The sequence below is a fragment of the Otolemur garnettii genome, unplaced genomic scaffold (genome assembly GCF_000181295.1).
Source record: "Otolemur garnettii isolate 467f Iridium unplaced genomic scaffold, OtoGar3 scaffold00126, whole genome shotgun sequence".
Lineage (NCBI taxonomy): Eukaryota > Metazoa > Chordata > Mammalia > Primates > Galagidae > Otolemur > Otolemur garnettii.
In genome coordinates, this window is record NW_003852521.1 from 1,856,599 (window position 1) to 1,874,664 (window position 18,066).

The 18,066-nt window shown below is 43.4% G+C and overlaps 2 protein-coding genes across 4 annotated transcripts in view; one reads left to right on the forward strand and one right to left on the reverse strand.

The window, feature by feature from the left end:
- The window catches only part of TFB1M (transcription factor B1, mitochondrial), a 39,056-nt gene extending 24,327 nt beyond the window's left edge, over nucleotides 1–14,729 (forward strand). For 2 of the 3 annotated variants that reach the window (XM_003797861.3, XM_023517963.1), the window contains 2 exons: nucleotides 12,006–12,133; nucleotides 14,382–14,729. In XM_003797861.3, the coding sequence (XP_003797909.1) occupies nucleotides 12,006–12,133; nucleotides 14,382–14,622 (369 nt within the window). In that variant the 3' untranslated portion in view covers nucleotides 14,623–14,729. The remainder of the gene's footprint in view (nucleotides 1–12,005; nucleotides 12,134–14,381) is intronic. The other variant, XM_012810113.2, reaches the window with a different exon arrangement.
- A 524-nt stretch (nucleotides 14,730–15,253) lies between these two features.
- LOC100951282 (T cell lymphoma invasion and metastasis 2) overlaps nucleotides 15,254–18,066 on the reverse strand; it is a 431,635-nt gene continuing 428,822 nt past the window's right edge. Inside the window, 2 exon segments of the mRNA XM_023517962.1 lie at nucleotides 15,254–15,961; nucleotides 17,748–17,902. Of these exon segments, the coding sequence (XP_023373730.1) occupies nucleotides 15,324–15,961; nucleotides 17,748–17,902 (793 nt within the window). The 3' untranslated portion in view covers nucleotides 15,254–15,323.

The following is an 18,066-nucleotide window of genomic DNA, read 5'->3' on the forward strand; positions in this document are numbered from 1 at the left end:
TCTGACATAAATGTAATACTGGGCTTTTTGTTCTGAATAGTTTCGAATGATATACTAAAGTTGCTTTATCATGACTCAAAAAGGCAGCATGGGGTCTTGAATCCTAAACGTCTGGGTCATTCTGGGCTTTCTACTCCCTGTGCCTCAGTGTCCTCTCCTGGAAGTCGGGGAGGATTTGCGTACCTCTGTCTTAGGGTTAAAGAAACTAATACATCTGTGGGCTTAGAACAATTTCAAATCCACAGAAAGGTCTCAGTAATTTATAATTGACATTATTAGTAGTGTTTGTATTTTATATCATATGAGAGTTGATATTTAAAATTACTTGAATCTTTTTTCTTTTTTCTCTTCCTTCCTTAGGCAGATTTATGTTCATAGAATCTTGGAACCAAAAGAAACCTCAGATAACAATCTTGAGCATCATTGTTTTATTAGATTAGGACATTCTGAGAGGTAGACACCCATGCCACCTACTCTTTAGCAGCCAGTCTGCTGTGTCCACAGATCTTTCCTATCTCTCCTACCTCACTCCCTTTACCACAGCACGTCCTACAGAAATGCTCTGCCTGCCTTGGGAATTGGAGAAACTGCTACATCTGGAGGCAAAAAGCACCATTAGCTTTAAGACCCACTTCTTTCCTGCACGGGTGGGGGAGACTCCATGGGTGTTCATAGGGCAAATGGTTTAGCATCAGATGATTCACCAACAAGACTGATGTTTGGCTTAGGTTAAATATTTGAATTAATACTAATCCATGCCTATATTAAAAGCACAAACATTGATTCTGTAAGACGTTAGATTTTGGACTGTCTGGATTGTGTTGTCCTATTTTTGTTCATAATCTTGAAATGTAAATCCTACAATTTCAGAAGAAAATTTCTCTTGGATTTTAAGTTCTTAAGCGTCAGACTTATCCGTAAACATTAGTGTGCTCAGAATTTGCCTGTCATGCAGTTCATTTCTTTTTTGTTTTCCAAACTTCTTTTCATGTCTGAGACCAAAATAGAACAAAAGTTAAAGCCTCTAGAAAAAAATTAAGCACATGTTTATAGTTTTATAATAGCTGTTTTCAAGATTGGATTTTAGCATTCCAGCCAGTTTGCTAAATTACTGACTCGGAACGATTTTCAGCTTAGGGATTCTTTAAGAATGGGATTGCTGTTAACATTCCCTAAGAGCATCTGCGTTCTCTCTCTCTCTCTCTCCTGTCTGTCTCTCTCCTTTCTACTTTGACTGAATAACCTTTATATGTTGATCAATGTATGCTCAGTTTACCAATTATAACCCTTCTTCACGTTAACCAGCACATTTTACAACTTTGATTGTAATTCAGACCTGTAGACAGCTTGTTCATCATAATTAACAAGCACTGGCAGTGATAAATTACAGCAGAAGTCACCGTAAACAGTGTGACACTGCATTAGTTAGCACAGCGCTTGCTTACTGTTGAGTATCGGACTTCAGATGCTTCTCTGCTTAGAGAACTGGTGTAGGAAGAACCTATTCTCCAAGATGAAAGTCACCATTCTGTTCCTTTTATACAAATATACCAGGATTTTAGCTATACTGCTCTGGGATACTTTTTCCTCTCCAGCCACAAGCATAATATAGTCTGTGGCCTATTCCATATTTCTCTCAGGTAGAGAATAAAAGCAGACTTTGTCTCAGCAGCCGTAGTGGTGGTGGAGAAATGCTGTGAAAGGAGACAAAAGCAAAGGGGCTGCACGTCCAAACTCAGTTATGCAGAGAGAGCTCCCGGCCCCAGAACCCGTTCCACACGGAACCGAGTGTGAGAATGTTCAGCTTAGGAACTGCCACAAGTCTGTAGGAGATTTCATTTACAAAAGTCAGTTTTCCAGGCAAGATTTATTTATATCAAAATAATACTTCAAAACAGATTAAAACTTATCATTCAAAGTAAACAATACTTGAAGATCTGTACTTAGGTTTCTAAGCCTTAAGGAAACTTCTCATTTTCCATACCTTTTGTCGGTCGCCGTCAGGTCTCGGCTTCCTTGGGTCAGCCGTCTGCACCTTAACCTCAACTCAGTGGATGAAGAAACCCCCACGTACGTGGGGCTCACTTCAGAGGTTCTGAATATGTTTAGAAAGCTCCAACAAGGAAACTTGCAATAGCAAATAAAGGGCCACATAGAAATCTGAGAGGTAAAAACTGCTGATGGTGCTAGAAGATAAATACCAGGTTCTCCATCTCATTTTTTGAGATGTGGGAGAATTAAGAACGGCGGGGCGGGGAAGGGAGGGAGTTGTTGTTACATCAGGATTTGTCAAAACGTGGAAGCTGGAAATGCTTTTGTGTCATTGTGTACAGAGGAGGAATTATTTGGGTGCTCACAGAAAAGGCTTTCTTTTCTTTTAATATTATGTTTTAGTCACAGTTATAATTTATGTTTGACTTTTTATCTGTGTTGGAAGATACACTTTATTGTTTTATGTCCCTAGTCAAATGAAAGAATATGGTCTGGAGTATTTTTAAGTGGATTGTGCTTTGCAAATGATAGTTGAGCCTGTCTTTTTATTCTGGGGCTTGTTCACTCGGGTGAAACTAAGATTCACAAGATGGTTAACTTTCAAAATAACCATTCAGAAGAAAATTTAGAATGATATATATATATATATATATTTTTTTTTTTTTTTTTTTTTTTTTTTTTTTTTTTAATAAATGAAAAAAGGAAACCCACGGGCAGCACCTATGGCTCAAAGGAGTAGTGCACCGGCCCTGTATGCCCGTGGTAGTGCACCGGCCCCTCAAACCCTGCCCCAGCAAAAAAAAAAAAAAAAGGAAACCCAGCAACAACTCTTGCTTCAAAACTGATCAATAAACCTGCAAGTATTTTTTTCTTTTTTTGCAGTACCTTGAATTGTCTTCTTATGCGTTGCACTAAGAAAGTTTTCTGGAGTAACTATATAAATTAAAGATTTCAGAAAAGGACATGAAGAAATTACACCAAAATAATATGTCGAAACGTGTCAGCTAAAACTGCAATCAGATGTTGAGGTTTCAGAGCATGAATATTGGTACAAACATATTTCACCTCTGTCCTTTGGGGTCTCCTTTTTTTTTCCTTCTGCAGTAATTTTACTAAAGCCATCAGTACAGAAAAGATAATTTTACAACTGTAAATAACTAACTTAGACATCAGTCATTTCTTTAAAAATAACGAATAAAACATGTTTCAGTTGTCCCTATTTTTTACCTCCTTCTGGTCAGATACTAAAAAGAAGTAAATCTTTTTAAGTCCAGAGGCTTCCTGGATAAACTTCCGACCCCCTTAGCTTAAACCTCTTGTCTGTCCCTGTCCCTGAATGCCTAAGTTGTATTCCGCATCACTTCCAAACAGTTCAGACCAGTCGTGGCCAAAGCTGAGCTCCCGTCACCTACAGACTGTCCTCCCCACAGACACCGTGTCCATTAATGGCAGACCCTGCCTTCCATCTTAAAAGTCATGCTTGATCCATACCCAACACCCATTCAGTCCCCACATCATTTTCTTTCTAAGAACTCTTCCACCTCTGAGCCCTTTTCTGCTCATGGTGGCTCGGACCCCTGAGGTCGAGTATAACCCTGACGAGGGCAGGGACTTTTCTCTGTTGTGTTCATTGCTGAGTCTCCTGCCCTCCTGTCTGGGGAGTGGTGCGTGGCACACAGTAGGAGTCCAGTGAATACTGTTGGATGAATTAATTCAGGAATGGGCTTTTAAGTATGTTAGTTAAACTATAAATTACACTTGAATAATTAAAAATATAATTTTTGTGTTTTCTAAATAGGAGTAGAATTTTAAATATTATGATTTTGCAACTCTAGTTTTGTCCTCTTGGCTAATGATAATATCTGCCTTTTCTGAGCTTCGAGCCATGTGTAACTGCTGTTTAAAGTGTTCTGATTGTTAATTCTCAAGTCAAACTTGAATTCTCATTTTACAGAAAAGAAAACGAAGCTACAGAAAAGTAACTTTTGACTAAGGTCATAAAATAAGTAAATTGCAGGAATGGGATGGAGGCCCAGAATGCTGTGATTTTTGAAGCCTTCTATGCTACATAGCACCGCCCCACCTCCACTTGGCAAAGAGTTTCCTGAGTCTTATTGCAGTGAGTCAGCGCTTTCTGGGGCAGTGTCCGTAAGCTGTAGAAACAAATTGATCCCAAGTGCTCCGTAGCTTTACATGTAGATTTTTACTTCTCATGTGAAGTCCGTTTTTGGGTCCAGCAGCTATGCAGAGTCCATCCATCTAGTTTCTTCTTTAAAATGTTTTCATTTGTCCATCTTTGTGAAACAAATGACGTGTGATTCCCTTTGTGTGTTGTGTTGATTAGTGATGCTGATCTGGATATTCAGACAGGCTGTTCTTTTCTTTCTGAAGGAATCAGTAATTTAACTGAGCTTCTTAGAAATAATAATTCCAGACTTTTGCATGGAACTTAACACTTTATAAAGCATTTCCCTCCATCTTCTCATCACCTGGTCCCAGTAAAAGGCTTGTGAGGAGAGGCTTATTACCTCTTCCCTAATAGAGCTTGGGGATTGCTGGGGTTGAAGGAAGCATGTTGGTGGTTGATAATTCCTTTAATAAAAGACTTTGAAAGCGAACATCAGAGGCAGCGTGAACCATCAGAGAGTTTGTTTGCAGTGAGATATGTGGTTTACAGAGCACTTTGGCTGCGGTATGGAGGATTTAAAGACATCAAGATCGAAGACAGATTTTGGGAAGCCATTCTCTTGGGAGAGACAAAATGGAGCTAACTGAACGGCAGTAGGGATATTGCACAGGAGACAGACTCAAGATAAAGCGTGTATAAATTCTGGCAATCTAATTGAATATACATAATACAGTCAAGGGCATAAGAAAAGAAACCTGCCAGATGCAGTGGATCAGGCCTATAATCCCAGCACTTTGGGAGGCCAAAGCAGGTGGCCTGAGCAAGACTGAGACCCCCGTCTCTACTAAAAATAGAGGAACTAGCTGGGCATCATGGTAGATGCCTACAGTCTCAGCTGCTCGAGAGGCTGAGGCAGGAGGATCTCTTGAGCCCAAGAGTTGACAGTTGCTGTGAGCTGTAACATTACGGCACTCTACCCAGCACAACAGAGTAACAGCATGGGAAAAGAAAAGAACCCCAAAATGTCATTGTATATGTTTTCAGTCTACTTTGACATTCTGCATTTTGAAAATAAATTTATAGAAAGGGCTTTGGTCTTAAGCCTGTTTAGAATATGAGGTGGAGGCTCAGAACGTTGTGATTTTTGAAGCCCTTATGACTACATAGCACTGCCCATCTGTGCTTAGAACAAAGTAGTTCTAAGTCTCACTGTAAGGCGTCAGCTCTGGAAACAAATGCACCCTTTCAGCAACTCTTGCTACCAGGAGACAGTGTTTGGAGGGCAGTGTCCCAGGCTGGCTGCGCAGTTTGAAGTCTTCTCAGAGATCCCGGCTCCTTCTGCCTTGCTGTTCCTTCAAACCGAGTTCTTGGCTTTCCTTGCCTGTGTGAAAGTTGATGGCACAAATTGGGTCATTCTTGTCATACCCAATTAAGAGTTGAGGGACCTGGGATAAAAGTAGCACCCAGGGCACATAGCAGATGTTCCAAAGGTTAAATTCTCCCCAAGCCCAGGTGTGAGACAGCCCGTTGGAGCCCTGGGCCAGTTTTACCTGCTAAGTGACTTGCTATGACTCTGAGACTGATTTTACCCACTGTGGCCACTCACCTACCCGAGCTTCCCAGCTCCCAGAAGCTTCTTTGGTGACAGTGAGCTTTCTCTCAAAACAATACATTACATTTTTAAGTTAATTAAATTATATTTTATTTTGACTTCAGCAACTATAAAATGTCTGTCCCAGTTCCAATTTCACGTCTACCATTCTTGGTGGAGAGAAGCGAGTGTGGCTGACCCTTTCCTCAAGAAGTATAGTGGTTTTGTAGAAATCTCCTCTCCAACCCCAGTTTCTTTAATATCTGATTTTCCAGAACTGGCTTATTTGGCCATTCTTAGCTACAAACATTTTTGTTAACATTCTATGTCTCTATGAGAAAGGAGCATGAGAATTTGTTTTCTGGGCCTTCACGACAATGTCTTTGGATTTTGCAGTGACATTTGCAGGACAACCTAGTTTTTCCAAGTCACACATTTGTGTGTGTTGTGGTCTCAGGGCAGCAGCCCCCTGTGTGTTACTCTGAAGAGCAGGGTGTTCTCACCACCCTCATGTCTCAGCTGTGCCTGAGTTTGCAGCTGTAGGGCCTCCCACAGGCGCATTCCTGCCGCTGGCCTGTCCCCTCTGCAGCCCTCCCCTCTCCCCACCTAGTCCTGCCATCTCACCCCAGCCCACATGAGAGGTCTCCCTGGGTGGGCAGGTGGACTTGACAAGCATATGCTGAGTTAGAGAACTGCAGTCACTTTGGATCATTTCACTTACTGATGTTTATGACTCTGGTGAGGACAGTGAGCCCCACCCCCAGACTTCTGCGATTCAACTAGTCAATTCGGCACATAAAAGACGAGATCCAAAAGCTACAGAATTCAGCTTTCAAAAGACAGAATATCTTTTAGGTGAGAAACAAAAGGAAGAGGACAGCATCAGCACATTTGAAGAAAAATAAGTTCAGCAAAAGCAGAGCCGGTCAGGGTGTGGGTAACACGACAGTGCGGAGAATCCAGGGCTCTGTCCCCATGCAGGTGAGCCACCGGCTTTCAGGCCTGCTGCCAGTGGCCGTGATGGCACCAGCTGTATACCCTTGCTCACCACCTTAATCATAGCAGAGTGTGAGTTTCAGGTAGTTTTTATAGGAAAGAATGTACTGACCAGACATTGAGTGTGGAGTTTCGTCCCCTTGACAGTTACGACTCGTCATGAATCAATATGTTAGCATCCTTGTTCACGTACCTATCTTTTAATAGTAATATCAGTAGCAACAGCAGCATTTACTGAGTACCTTGTGAATCTGTTCGCACTCAAACTATCTCAGAGGAACTGGATTAATTCTCAGGTGCCAGAGTTTCTCTGGACCTGCAGTACCAGGGCTCAGATCTGGGTGATTGCCGAATGTGCTGACACCCCTTAGCCCCAGCAGAGCAGCCTGAGGCCACCTCAAGCCCCCGCTGCCACACACACCAGAACCACCCCAGGAGCACAGGGCCGGAACCTTAGCACAGGCACCTTCAGATACTGCTCTTGCACAGACTCCAAGGTCATTGTGGAAAACGTCATGGTTTCTGATATTTTCCCACGTTCATAAAGGAACTAAGGATCAAATGTAACAGAAAACCTTAATCTGATGTTTGTTAGTTCTTGTTCCTCTTGAAATTTCTTGAGGAAAGAAAATTGTTTCATCTCTGGAGACCACGAGCATGACTTGTTATTACTTGTTATTACTAGTAGGTATAATTTACATGCATATATATTTGAGTATATAATTTACACAGTAAAAACTCTCTCTCCAAGTCTTCCCCTCACTGCCCTGGGCTTTTCTTCGTCTTATTTCTCATGAAGACCTGAGCTCTCTGTCATTCTCCGAGGCTCAGTTTTTCCATAGTGCTCTGAGAGGAAGCGCTTTGTGACTGTGTAAATCCACTCATTTGTTATTATTCCAAGGAGGAAGGAGAGGGAGAGAGAAAACGAAGGTTGATAGGAGGAAAAAAGGAGTAGGGTGGAAGTGCTGCAGACATTCATAGTGTTAGGGTAATACCGATTACAAGGATACATGGGTACTAGCAGTGCAGTCAAACTTTGTTGAACACATTAGTTTGAAATACCTAGGATGCTTTCCAAATGTGAAGGTTTTACACCTGAAATTCTGTCCTTTAGTTGGGTTTGGGACAAGGCTTACTGGCAGAATAAACCAATTCTAGAAATTTGATCTTCATGCACATTTGTCAATATTGTTTTTTACAAAATACATAATTATGTCATAGGCATTGATGACTTGCCACCCTTCCCTGGGGAAGTCAAGACCCCAAGGCTGTGACGTGGAAGGCACTGTCACTAGCCTGCTGTAGGTGCTTGAAGGGTAAGCAGACACCACCCCCACGGTGCTCATCTTTCCCTGTCGTTTCACCTGACGCTGAGCATGACGCTCCCAAGCCCCTGTCCTCCTGGGTCCCATCACAGATGCCAGTAGCCTCCAAACCCAGCCATATGCTGCCTTTTCCTGACTACCTGAGTCTGCCGTGATAAACCACTTTGAACCTTGAATTCTTCTTACGTTGTTTCTGAAGTCTCAGATTATTCTCCAAAGGCTTTTTTCTCATCAGCCCTTGTCTTATCTCCCAGTTACTTCTCTGCATCTTGCCTAATTAAAAAGCAACTTCTTCCTCACGTCTCCTCTCCACAGTCTTTCCCTTTAATGGTTCTGAACACCACGCGAGTGCTGAATGAAGAGCCTCTCTTAGGCAGTGGCCACTACTGTTTCTGTGATCAGGATTTAGCTCTTAGGCTGTCATCATCAGGAACTGACATGTACGTTCTTCAGTGTCCCCCATACATCACATTGATTAGAGCTCTGAGTTGCAGTAACATCAGAGATTTAATATCTTCTAACCAGGTCCCTTGTGCTGCTCTGAGTCATGTTCTACACACCCTGGCCATCACCCTGTGATGGCCAACACTACTGACATCGAGAAAGTCTCAGCCTGGTCCAGCGTTGACAGGTACAGCTAGAGAGGCAAAAATTTAAATCCATTATAAATCTCTTCATTTGAAATTTTAGTAGGTCATTTTGGCATACCGATAGAAGATTTGGAAAGGGGCTGGCAACATTAAACTAGAATATTTTAAGTTCTTCTAAGCCTTTATACCAATTTATCTTTTTTATATATTCAAACTCATTAATAGAATTAAAACTCAAGGAAGAAAAAATAATCATTGTAATTTTAAATGAGCATTCAATGTTAAGTAAAAAGCATTTTTGTATATGTTACCATAGTTACCAAGCAGCTTTCCTGTGGTCCTAGAGAAAATGGGCTCCATCATTCAGAGTAGTTTGAAAAGTGCTTCTGAGGGAAGAAAGAATAGAATGGTCCAGGAACCCCCGTCCCCTGCCCGAGACAGAAGCAGGAAACAGTACTGGAAGAGCTTTTTGACACTGAGTCTGTGTTACAGAGTCCTCCACTAAACAGTAACTGTACTTGTGAGTGGGAATTTTCTTTCCGCTGTTACCTATAATGTGAACCAAAGTAAGTGGTTATCAGAATTATATTCAAACTTTAGACGTCTACTGCTACAGTTTACATGGGGTGTTGCTATCTTTGCTCAAGGTTTTAAAACTTTAAGCAAATGATAGACATTTCTTATAAACACCAACTGTATCTCAAGGGAATTAAATCAGGCTAAGACAAGGCTGAAATTTCAAATCTGGCCAGGCACAATGGCTCATACCTGCAATCCCAGCACATTGGGAGTCCAAGACAGGAGGACTGCTTGAGGGCAAGAATTTGAGACCAGCCTAGACAACATAGCGAGACACTGTCTCTACAAAAAAAGTAATTTATAATTAATTAGTCTCATGCCTGTAGTTCAGCTACCCAGAAGGCTAAGACAGGAGTCTTGCTTGAGCCTAGGAGTTTGAGGTTGCAGTGAGCTACAGTTGTGCCATTGTACTCCAGCCTGAGTGACAGAGTAAAGCCCTGTCTCTTAAGTCAATCGATCGATAGATAGATAGAAGAGAAAAATCTAAGGAATCTGGAAATGGCAGTTTTGAACTAGAAGGAAAGTACATCTATCTCTGTATCTGTGCCTTTGATCTTAATAGTATTTATTCAGACTTAATGTAAAATTTTAATAATATTTAATGGATTTCAGACTAGGTAGAGGTTGAGTTTTATCTCATATTTTGCTGAAAGATTTTCTCTGGCAACTAGGAGGCTGCTGGATCCCACCTGTGACTGCAAAATAATTCCTATTAAAGTTGCTCCATGTAACTGGGGGAATTGGGGTGGAAGGGATGGAGAGAGCTGAATCCTGGATGGTGGCACTGAGCCAGCGAGCGCAGTGTGTGAGAAGAGCAGGAGGAGGTGAGGTGGAGTGGACGTTTCAGCGTGTGGGAAGGAGTCGACTTCTGAAGTCGTCACAGTGCGTCCTGGACAGCTTCCTGCCCTCTCCCCCCACTCAGACCCATGCTTCTTTCTCCTTCCCCAGGACTGCCCTGACAGGAAGCCTCCTTTTCTCTCTCCTTCCAGGGGTGCCCCTGCCCCACGTCAACCCCAAATCTGCCCCCACAGTCCCATGTCTTCTTCTGTCCCTCTTTTCCCCTCCCTGACCACTGGACCCTGCCCATGGTATGTTTAGGTCCAAGGAAAGTCCTATAGGAGGTCATTAATTGAACTTGAAGAAACTGATAAAGCCACACATAGAATACAATTCAAAAAACTCATTAAAATGTATTAAGAGGGAGGTGCCTGTGGCTCAAAGGAGTAGGGTCCCGGCCCCATATACCGGAGGTGGTGGGTTCAAACCCAGCCCTGGCCAGAAACTGCAAAAAAAAAAAAGAATGTATTAAGAACATTTAACATTATATTTAGATAATCACTATTCATAAATACTCTTCCACCATAGAACTTTACTAAAATAGTCTGAAGGTTGATGGACATTTAGGGGGGGCCTTTTTGGTGTGGAATAGGCCTCTCTTCCGGTAGCTCTCGCCCTGTGGCTAAGAACATTCTCAGTGTGTGCCCGCCCACCCCAGCTCTGCCTTCAGAGTCTTCTATTTCCAGTTACATCCAGTAGGTGCAGCTGTGGGGGACAGGCTCAGGGATTATTCAGGGAAGTGGGGGGGGGGGGTTGGTGGGTCAGCTGACCAGCAGGGAGGTCAGACCCTGGGGAGACACCCCGCCAGCTCCTCCTAGTGCCCGTGCAGGCCGTGGAGGCTAAGCACATCGTCCGTCCTTGTCACTTTTCTTGTCCACCAAGTCCCACATTAAATAGTTGCCTTTCCTCTACTCTAAAAACCAAGCCTTCCTATCATCATATATTACAGGCCATTTGTAGGAGCAATGCAGCCCAGGATCTTTAGAAGCAAGTCCTCCCGAGAGGGAAGATTCAGGAGGGCAGCACTGTGGCCTGCTCCACTGCTTTCTCGGCCGGGTCCGTCCTAAGTAGCAACTTGAGCCGTTTCTCAAGACTGATGATTTTGCCCATTATGGAGAGACTTCCGTCTCCTGGCCCAGGGCCCGCTGTCAGCACTTTTGTGTGGGCAGTGACCCCATTTCTCCCTTGTCTTTACTTTCAATATTTTTCCTTTGTTACCTTGAATGTATCCTTGCAAATCACCATGAGACCATTTTCAGAATAAGGCGGGGTATAAATCTCATCTCAGATGTGCCTGAAAAGTTTTATCTGCTGATAAAGATTCTCCACAGCTGTTAGCAACCTAAACACTATCAAAACAATGTCATTTTTTGGTGGCTCCATTTTCAGTTTCAATCTTGCCTGCGCCTTCTGGGACATGTAAAGTTGCGACCAGAAAGTCATGTGGCTGTGCCGTCCCTGCTGGTGAATTCAGTCCAGCTGATTAATCATCGTCAACCCAAAATAAGTGGTGTCCTAATTGATGTGCTTTCTGGGGAGCTGAGTGCTAAGTGGTCCCTGGGGCTGCCTGCCTTCTCTCTGTCCTGACATCCTCCTAATAGTGAGAGCTGCTGCCTCAGCTCCTTCACTCCTCCAGAGCCAGCTGAAATACCCTAGTGCTGTCATCTGCCTACTGACTTTAACGATTATTTGGATTGATTTTAAAAGGCCCTTGTAAAAATGCACTTTAAAATTAAGTGATGAGCAAGCTCGGGTCGGGGTGGCGGTGTAGTACAGAGGAAGCAACTGTGATTTCTCTGCGCCGTCTCGAACCCAGCATGGGACATGCCGGGAGGGGCTGAAACTGAAGCATAGGGACAGGTTTGTTTATGAAAGCCTCGATCACAGCAGCCCACCCTCTGTGTTCACAAAGATAAACTGATGGTCAGGTAAGGCCGCACAGTGACCTGTGTCTGCTTCCTGTGAAGGTGGACGTGGGCGTGGTGCACTTCACCCCCTTGATACAGCCCAAGATAGAGCAGCCGTTCAAGCTGGTGGAGAAGGTCGTTCAGAACGCGTTCCAGTTCCGAAGGAAATACTGCCACCGAGGGCTCGGGTAAGAAGGTCCTTTTCCTTTCAGTGGTGGTTTTCATAAAATCCTCAGTCACTTTTTAAGATTAAGCCCTTTGTTTTCATGATTCATAAGGCTATCCGTGAATATCACCCTTTGTTCAAATCCTGTGATGAGCAGAGTTTGACTGCCACTGAGGAAAAGCAAAGCCTTGCTTGGTGTAACCTCAGGTGGCACTTATAGGCTGGTTTTGTCAAAAGTGCAGCCTAAAACTGGTGACTGCGCAGGTGCAGATGGCCCTGTACTGGGGTTTTCATTGACAGGGCGTGGCCACCCCACAAAGGCGGGGGGCATCTTCAGGAAACAAGGCCAAGCTTATGGTGCAGGGTCTACCTGCCTGGAGCTGGGGGAGCCAAAGTGACCCCAGTGGTACGGCATATCTAGTGAGAGTCAAGAACATAGTTAGGCCCAGTTATCTGTTTAAGGAGACAGGAAAGTGTATATTTTTTAAAGATTTCCATCTAATACAGTCAAGGTTAAGCTGTTTAAAGAGGCTCAGGTTTACAGGCACATTTTTCTCATTTTCTAAGAGCTCCTTACATAGCTTCGTTTTAGTTCTTTCTGGTGGTGTGAAGTGCCCGGTAACACATGACACTACTTCAGGTTTGGCGAGGCAGCTGCCCCCGGGACCCCTGGAGTCCACAGAACTTGTTCTTGAGGGTTTCAGATTGGTCGATGTTCGCTCCTCAGCCCACCACTTGTTGACCGTAATTAAGCCAGTATTCCTACCTAACCAGTAGTGCCTGCTGCTCCAGCCGTGATTTAAGATGCAGAGCTGGTGACAAAGATGCCATTGGCCATCATGGTGCTCAACAGAATAAAGGCACCCCCCCTCGGACTCTGCAGCCCCAACCAGGGCGTGCTGCCCGCTAGTAGGACACCCTCCACGCAGGGCTCAACTTGGACAGCTGTACGTGGTCACCCTGATTCGTGATGGGAAACAATGTATATCCTGCTTTTGGAAGTACTGGACTTGGCCTGAGCCTAGAGCTGGCCCTGATGTTTCCAAGGCAACCCCCGCACTAAGCCCTGGGCCCTGTTCATCTCTCTTGCACACAGTCCTCTGTAGAAGTATGGCTCAGGTAGAGTGACCCGCTTTCACTTGCTTGTGTCCTTCAGTCACACCACGCTACAAATCGCTCCCAGGTACTAGAAACCATCATCAGGCCCCCTTGCGTGCAGCTGAACTCAGATTGCATGCGCTCTCACTGTCAGGGAAGGGTCATGCAGCTCCTTGCTAAGAGGACCATCAGCTTGTATTAAACACTGTCTGCACTGCCCCTGACATCGTCCTAGCCTTGCAATGAACTCTGGTGCTTCTGAGACTTCAGAGAAGAAAATAAATCAAGGAGTAACTGCAAAATTTCACTGGTTTGCTATTCATTTTAAAACAGTGATTTGTTTTGTTAGATGACATTTTAAATACATACTGTAGCTCAGCACCTATAGCTCAGTGGTTTGGGCTTCAGCCACACGTACCGGGGCTGGCAGGTTCGGACCTGGCCAGGGCCTGCTAAACAACGACAACAACAACAAAAACACCTGGGCATTGTCAGAGGCACCTGTAGTCCCAGCTGCTGGGAGGTTGAGGCAAGAGAATCACTTAAGCCTAGTAGTTTGAGATTGCTGTGATGCCACAGCACTCAGTACTGAGGGCGACATATTAAGACTCTGTCTCAAAAGAAAAAAAAGTAAAATAAAATACATACTGTATTCAAAATCAGTTTTAAAGATGCTTCAGAAATATCTTAAAGAGGTCATAACTAGTTGTATTTTAGTATCAGTTGTTTTCTAACTTTACAGGAAAGAATGATAGAGTAACAAAACTAGAGATATGTCAGAGGAATGATACCTACAGGGTGGCCATAAAGTTCGTGAACACATCACGAACCTCAAAATGACACACTAAATTACACGTGAACTTTATGCCACCCTAACTTTCATATCAAAATAAGGCAAATCAAGCTTGTACTTCCCCTAAGAATACAGCTGGGCAGATGTGACTTTAAACTTCCTTTAAAGATACATGCATTGAGTCAGCTTTGGACCATCTTTCCCTGTGTGCACACACCTTACAAGCCAGGTTAGAACCACCTCCAGGGGCCTCATCCCTGCTGCCCTGTGTTGTAGCCAAAGATGCCACTCCCTCAAGTGTCGTTGTCAGGAACCATGTCATTTTCAAATGAAGGGAGAAGGAAGTGTCATCATTATCAGAATTTCTCTCTTCCCCCAGAATGCTATTCCCTGAAGCCCAGCGCGTAGGAAGCACGGGCAGGTTGTTACAGTGGGCGGACGTGGACCCCACACTGCGGCCCAGCCAGCTCTCCATCTCGCACTTTAAGAGTCTCTGTGATGTGTACAGGAGAATGTGTGATGAAGACCCGAACCTCTTTGCGTATAATTTCAGAGACGAACTCAAGCAAAGGAAGCGTAATACTCAGGAAACAGATGAAGAGGAGAGTCACAGAGTCTAGCTGCCCCTTTGTGGAGGACAGCAGCCTGCCAGGAGTTGATTTGCACAGTGTGGCACTTTTTATGGGAGTACACTTTCATCGTTACAGAATGACAATAAAAATACCAATAACCAGATGCAACTATTTTCCTTTTACTGTACAGCTTGGTAGAGAAAATAAATATCATCAAATAAGGTACAGTACAAGCTCTCTTTAATATATATACTGCATAGGAATGACTGGTTTAGTATAAACAGCATCTATTACAACCTTACAAAAATGAAGTATCTACACGTTTTGCCCCTAAACCACATTAAAATAACTTAAATATGCTTTAAATAAAGCAAAAGCTAACAGCTCAAAGAAAACGCCCAGAGAATTGAAAAAATTACCCTTTTAAAAGTTATTAATCACAACTTACCCAGCCTCACTTTTTCCACATAACTTAAAATAATTAGAATGCAATTTTATTTTAAGGATTCTAAATCGTTTTGATACCTGCTCAAAAGGGTTATAAACTAATTTACAGATTCTGAACAGTTCCATCACCTAGTTTTCTGATCCATAATAAATTAAAATAACTTAAATCTTTACAACTATTTTGTGGGAAAATGTATACTGTACAAAACCCAATAATGATGAATAGTTTTTCTGCACTTTCCACTTTTGCACAAGTTTAAAAGTAAAATGAGCAACTTAACCCATATCTAGATTGGACTATACTATGACTTTCCATGGCTCTCTGTTTCATAAAAACAATCCTCATTGACAACCGATGTTAAACTCTGGACACTGAATTCTCGCTCTAGAACAGAATTTAGATCCATGTTGGCATTTTCCGAATGACTGTCGAGGGACTGGTGACGAATCTGTGCCTTGAGCAGAGTTCCTCTGTCCCTCTTGGTACTGTTTGCTTTTCGTTTAATGGGGCAGAAGTGCCCGCGGACCAGTCTAGGCTGCTCCCCTCCTTTCCGACCCTCACCCACCTCGGTGCCAGGCTGTGGCTCTGCTGGGGGATGAGCATCGGGATCCTCAGAGATTCTCAGCCTCTGGAACTGAATCTCGATGTCTTTGGTAGGGCTGGCCCGTTTCAGAGTCTGATGGTAGTCATCATCTTCATCGCTCAGAATATCGCTCTCTTTGATGAGATTGTCCACAAGGTCTGCCAGGCCAGAGGGAGGGTATTTCCCGGGAGACGTGCTCTTGGAGTCCTGCCTGCTCTCGGCCGTGTGGCAGCCGCTGCTCTGGGTGCTGCTGCTCAGGCTGCACTCGTCCGAGTCCAGCGAGTTGCCCTTGCCCGTCTCGTGGGTCCATTCGCTGCTGGAGGAATTCTTGAGGACTTTCAAAGACCTGGAGGAAGCTGCAGTGAGAAAAGGACATTTCCCTTGTGATACAGAGAAAGGTTATGCCATATAAAACTTTTGCTTTGTAGGTTTTAAGATGTAAATCTGAATTAAGGTTTTATTTTATGATCTGACTTCAGTTACCAACTGTCCTGGTACAGAGGCCAAATGTGTAGGTAGTGCAAGCAGGGACATTTTTGACTTATGTTTATTTAAAATTAAGTTGGGGGAGTCAGCATTTTTAGATTACTGGAACTCAGTTATTTAGCTGAAATTAGAAACTTGTCTAAGGGCTTTAATTTTTTTTTTGGCCAATGAGTAAATTGAAAATTAATGTTTAATCCCAGGCCCCTTTCTTTTGCTAAAATACTCTGTGATTTGATAGTCAAGGTTATACCATAGAAATATGGTATAACCTTGTTTTCTTTTTCCCTTGTTGCTCAATTAAAAGTAGAAAAGTGGTCTTTCTATCTCTGAACTGCCTCTGCTGGGATTTCTAACCAACTCTGAGGCCTGACGCTATGGATGTTTAAGCATTTACATGTGTGTTTAACTCCATTCTCTTGGATTGGAAGGAAAAGGCAACTCCCTTTCTATGTTTCCACGGAACAAAGCAGTGCATAATTTTCGACAGCCAGCTTATTTTGACAATGGAGAAAATAGAAAATACACAGTAAATCTGAACAGGTCAAACTGATTTGAAAAGAAGTTGTACATTTTCTAAGACAAAATGAACAAGGATAATAAAATAGTTAATGTGAAAAACTTAGGCTGAAATTTTACATACATGCAGAAAGTTTAACAAGCAGAGCCCCAGAGCATTTGCTTCTATTACTGTGCACATCTGCCGAGGGACGTCAGGAGAGTGCAGTTGGTCTTAGCACATGTGATGTACCATGCTGGAAAATACTACTGGAGTAACGCTGCTGTGACAGTACGTGAGGTCTGGCTAGCATCCATGATTTTTCACTGTAAATATTTCACTCTTCTCTATCCTTTATGAACTTCTCACTTTAAGAATAAATGTGTTTGATATAAAAAAAATAGTGTGATCTGGACTGTTTGTTTACCTGCTAACTTATTGACTGGGTAACAATGAGTATACAGATGCTCCTTAACATCCCAATAAACCCACTGCCACTGTAAGCTGAAAATATTCAAAGTCGAAAATGCCTTTAATACACCTACGGAACAGCATAGCTTAGCCTCGCCTACCCTGAGAGTGCAGAACGCTTATTAAGTTTGCCTGCAGCTGGGCTAAGTCATCTAGCACAAAGCCTGTTAAAGTGTTGAATATCTCATGTAATTTTCTGAAAATGTATTACAAGTTAAAAAAGAATGGTCATATGGGCGCTGACAATGTGGTTTCCACTGAATGTGTGCTTTGCCTCACACTGTGGTAAAGTCACAGAACCATCAGAAGCTGGGGACCATACGGCGTAGATTTCTTGATCTTAATTAAGTGTTGACCCTCCAGCTGCCTGGCATGGTTCTGAGCACTCAGAATAAGTGAGTAAAACAAAGTCCCTGGACTCATGTACATCTTAGTGGAAGAAACAAATAAAGTTGTAAGTCTGGACTATGTCAGCTGGTGGTCAGAGGAGGAACTTGGGGTTGGGGTGGTTATATTTTATAAAGTAATGTCTGGGAACAAGAGGCATGTTTAGGTCTCTTAAAAGGAAATGAAGTTACCTCTGACGGTTTACAAAGTGATGACTCACAGCCGTAATACGAGAGCATCGATCCTTTTTGGGAAGCTCGTAATGTTTTCTTGAATAAACACAAGGCTAGCAAAATTCTCACCTAATTTGGCTGAAACAGGAACTCGGTTCTTAAGAGGCACCAAGCGATCCTTACATGTTTTCTCCAGTGGTAATTCACACTTTATGTGGCGCCTGAAGTTCTCCCTCAGAATGGAACGAATCACCTTCACCATGCTGGTCTTGCTCTCACTGTCACTGGGCGGGAGAGAACAGCGGCCATCTGCACAGTGCTGGTTGGCACCCGTCCCCGCCCTCTTGTGCTCCTGTGGCGCGTCGCTGCTTTGCCACACCCAGGCAGGGCTGCCCTCCAGCCACCAACCTGTGCACCAGGTCTCCCCATGAAAGGAGGTGAACTGAGC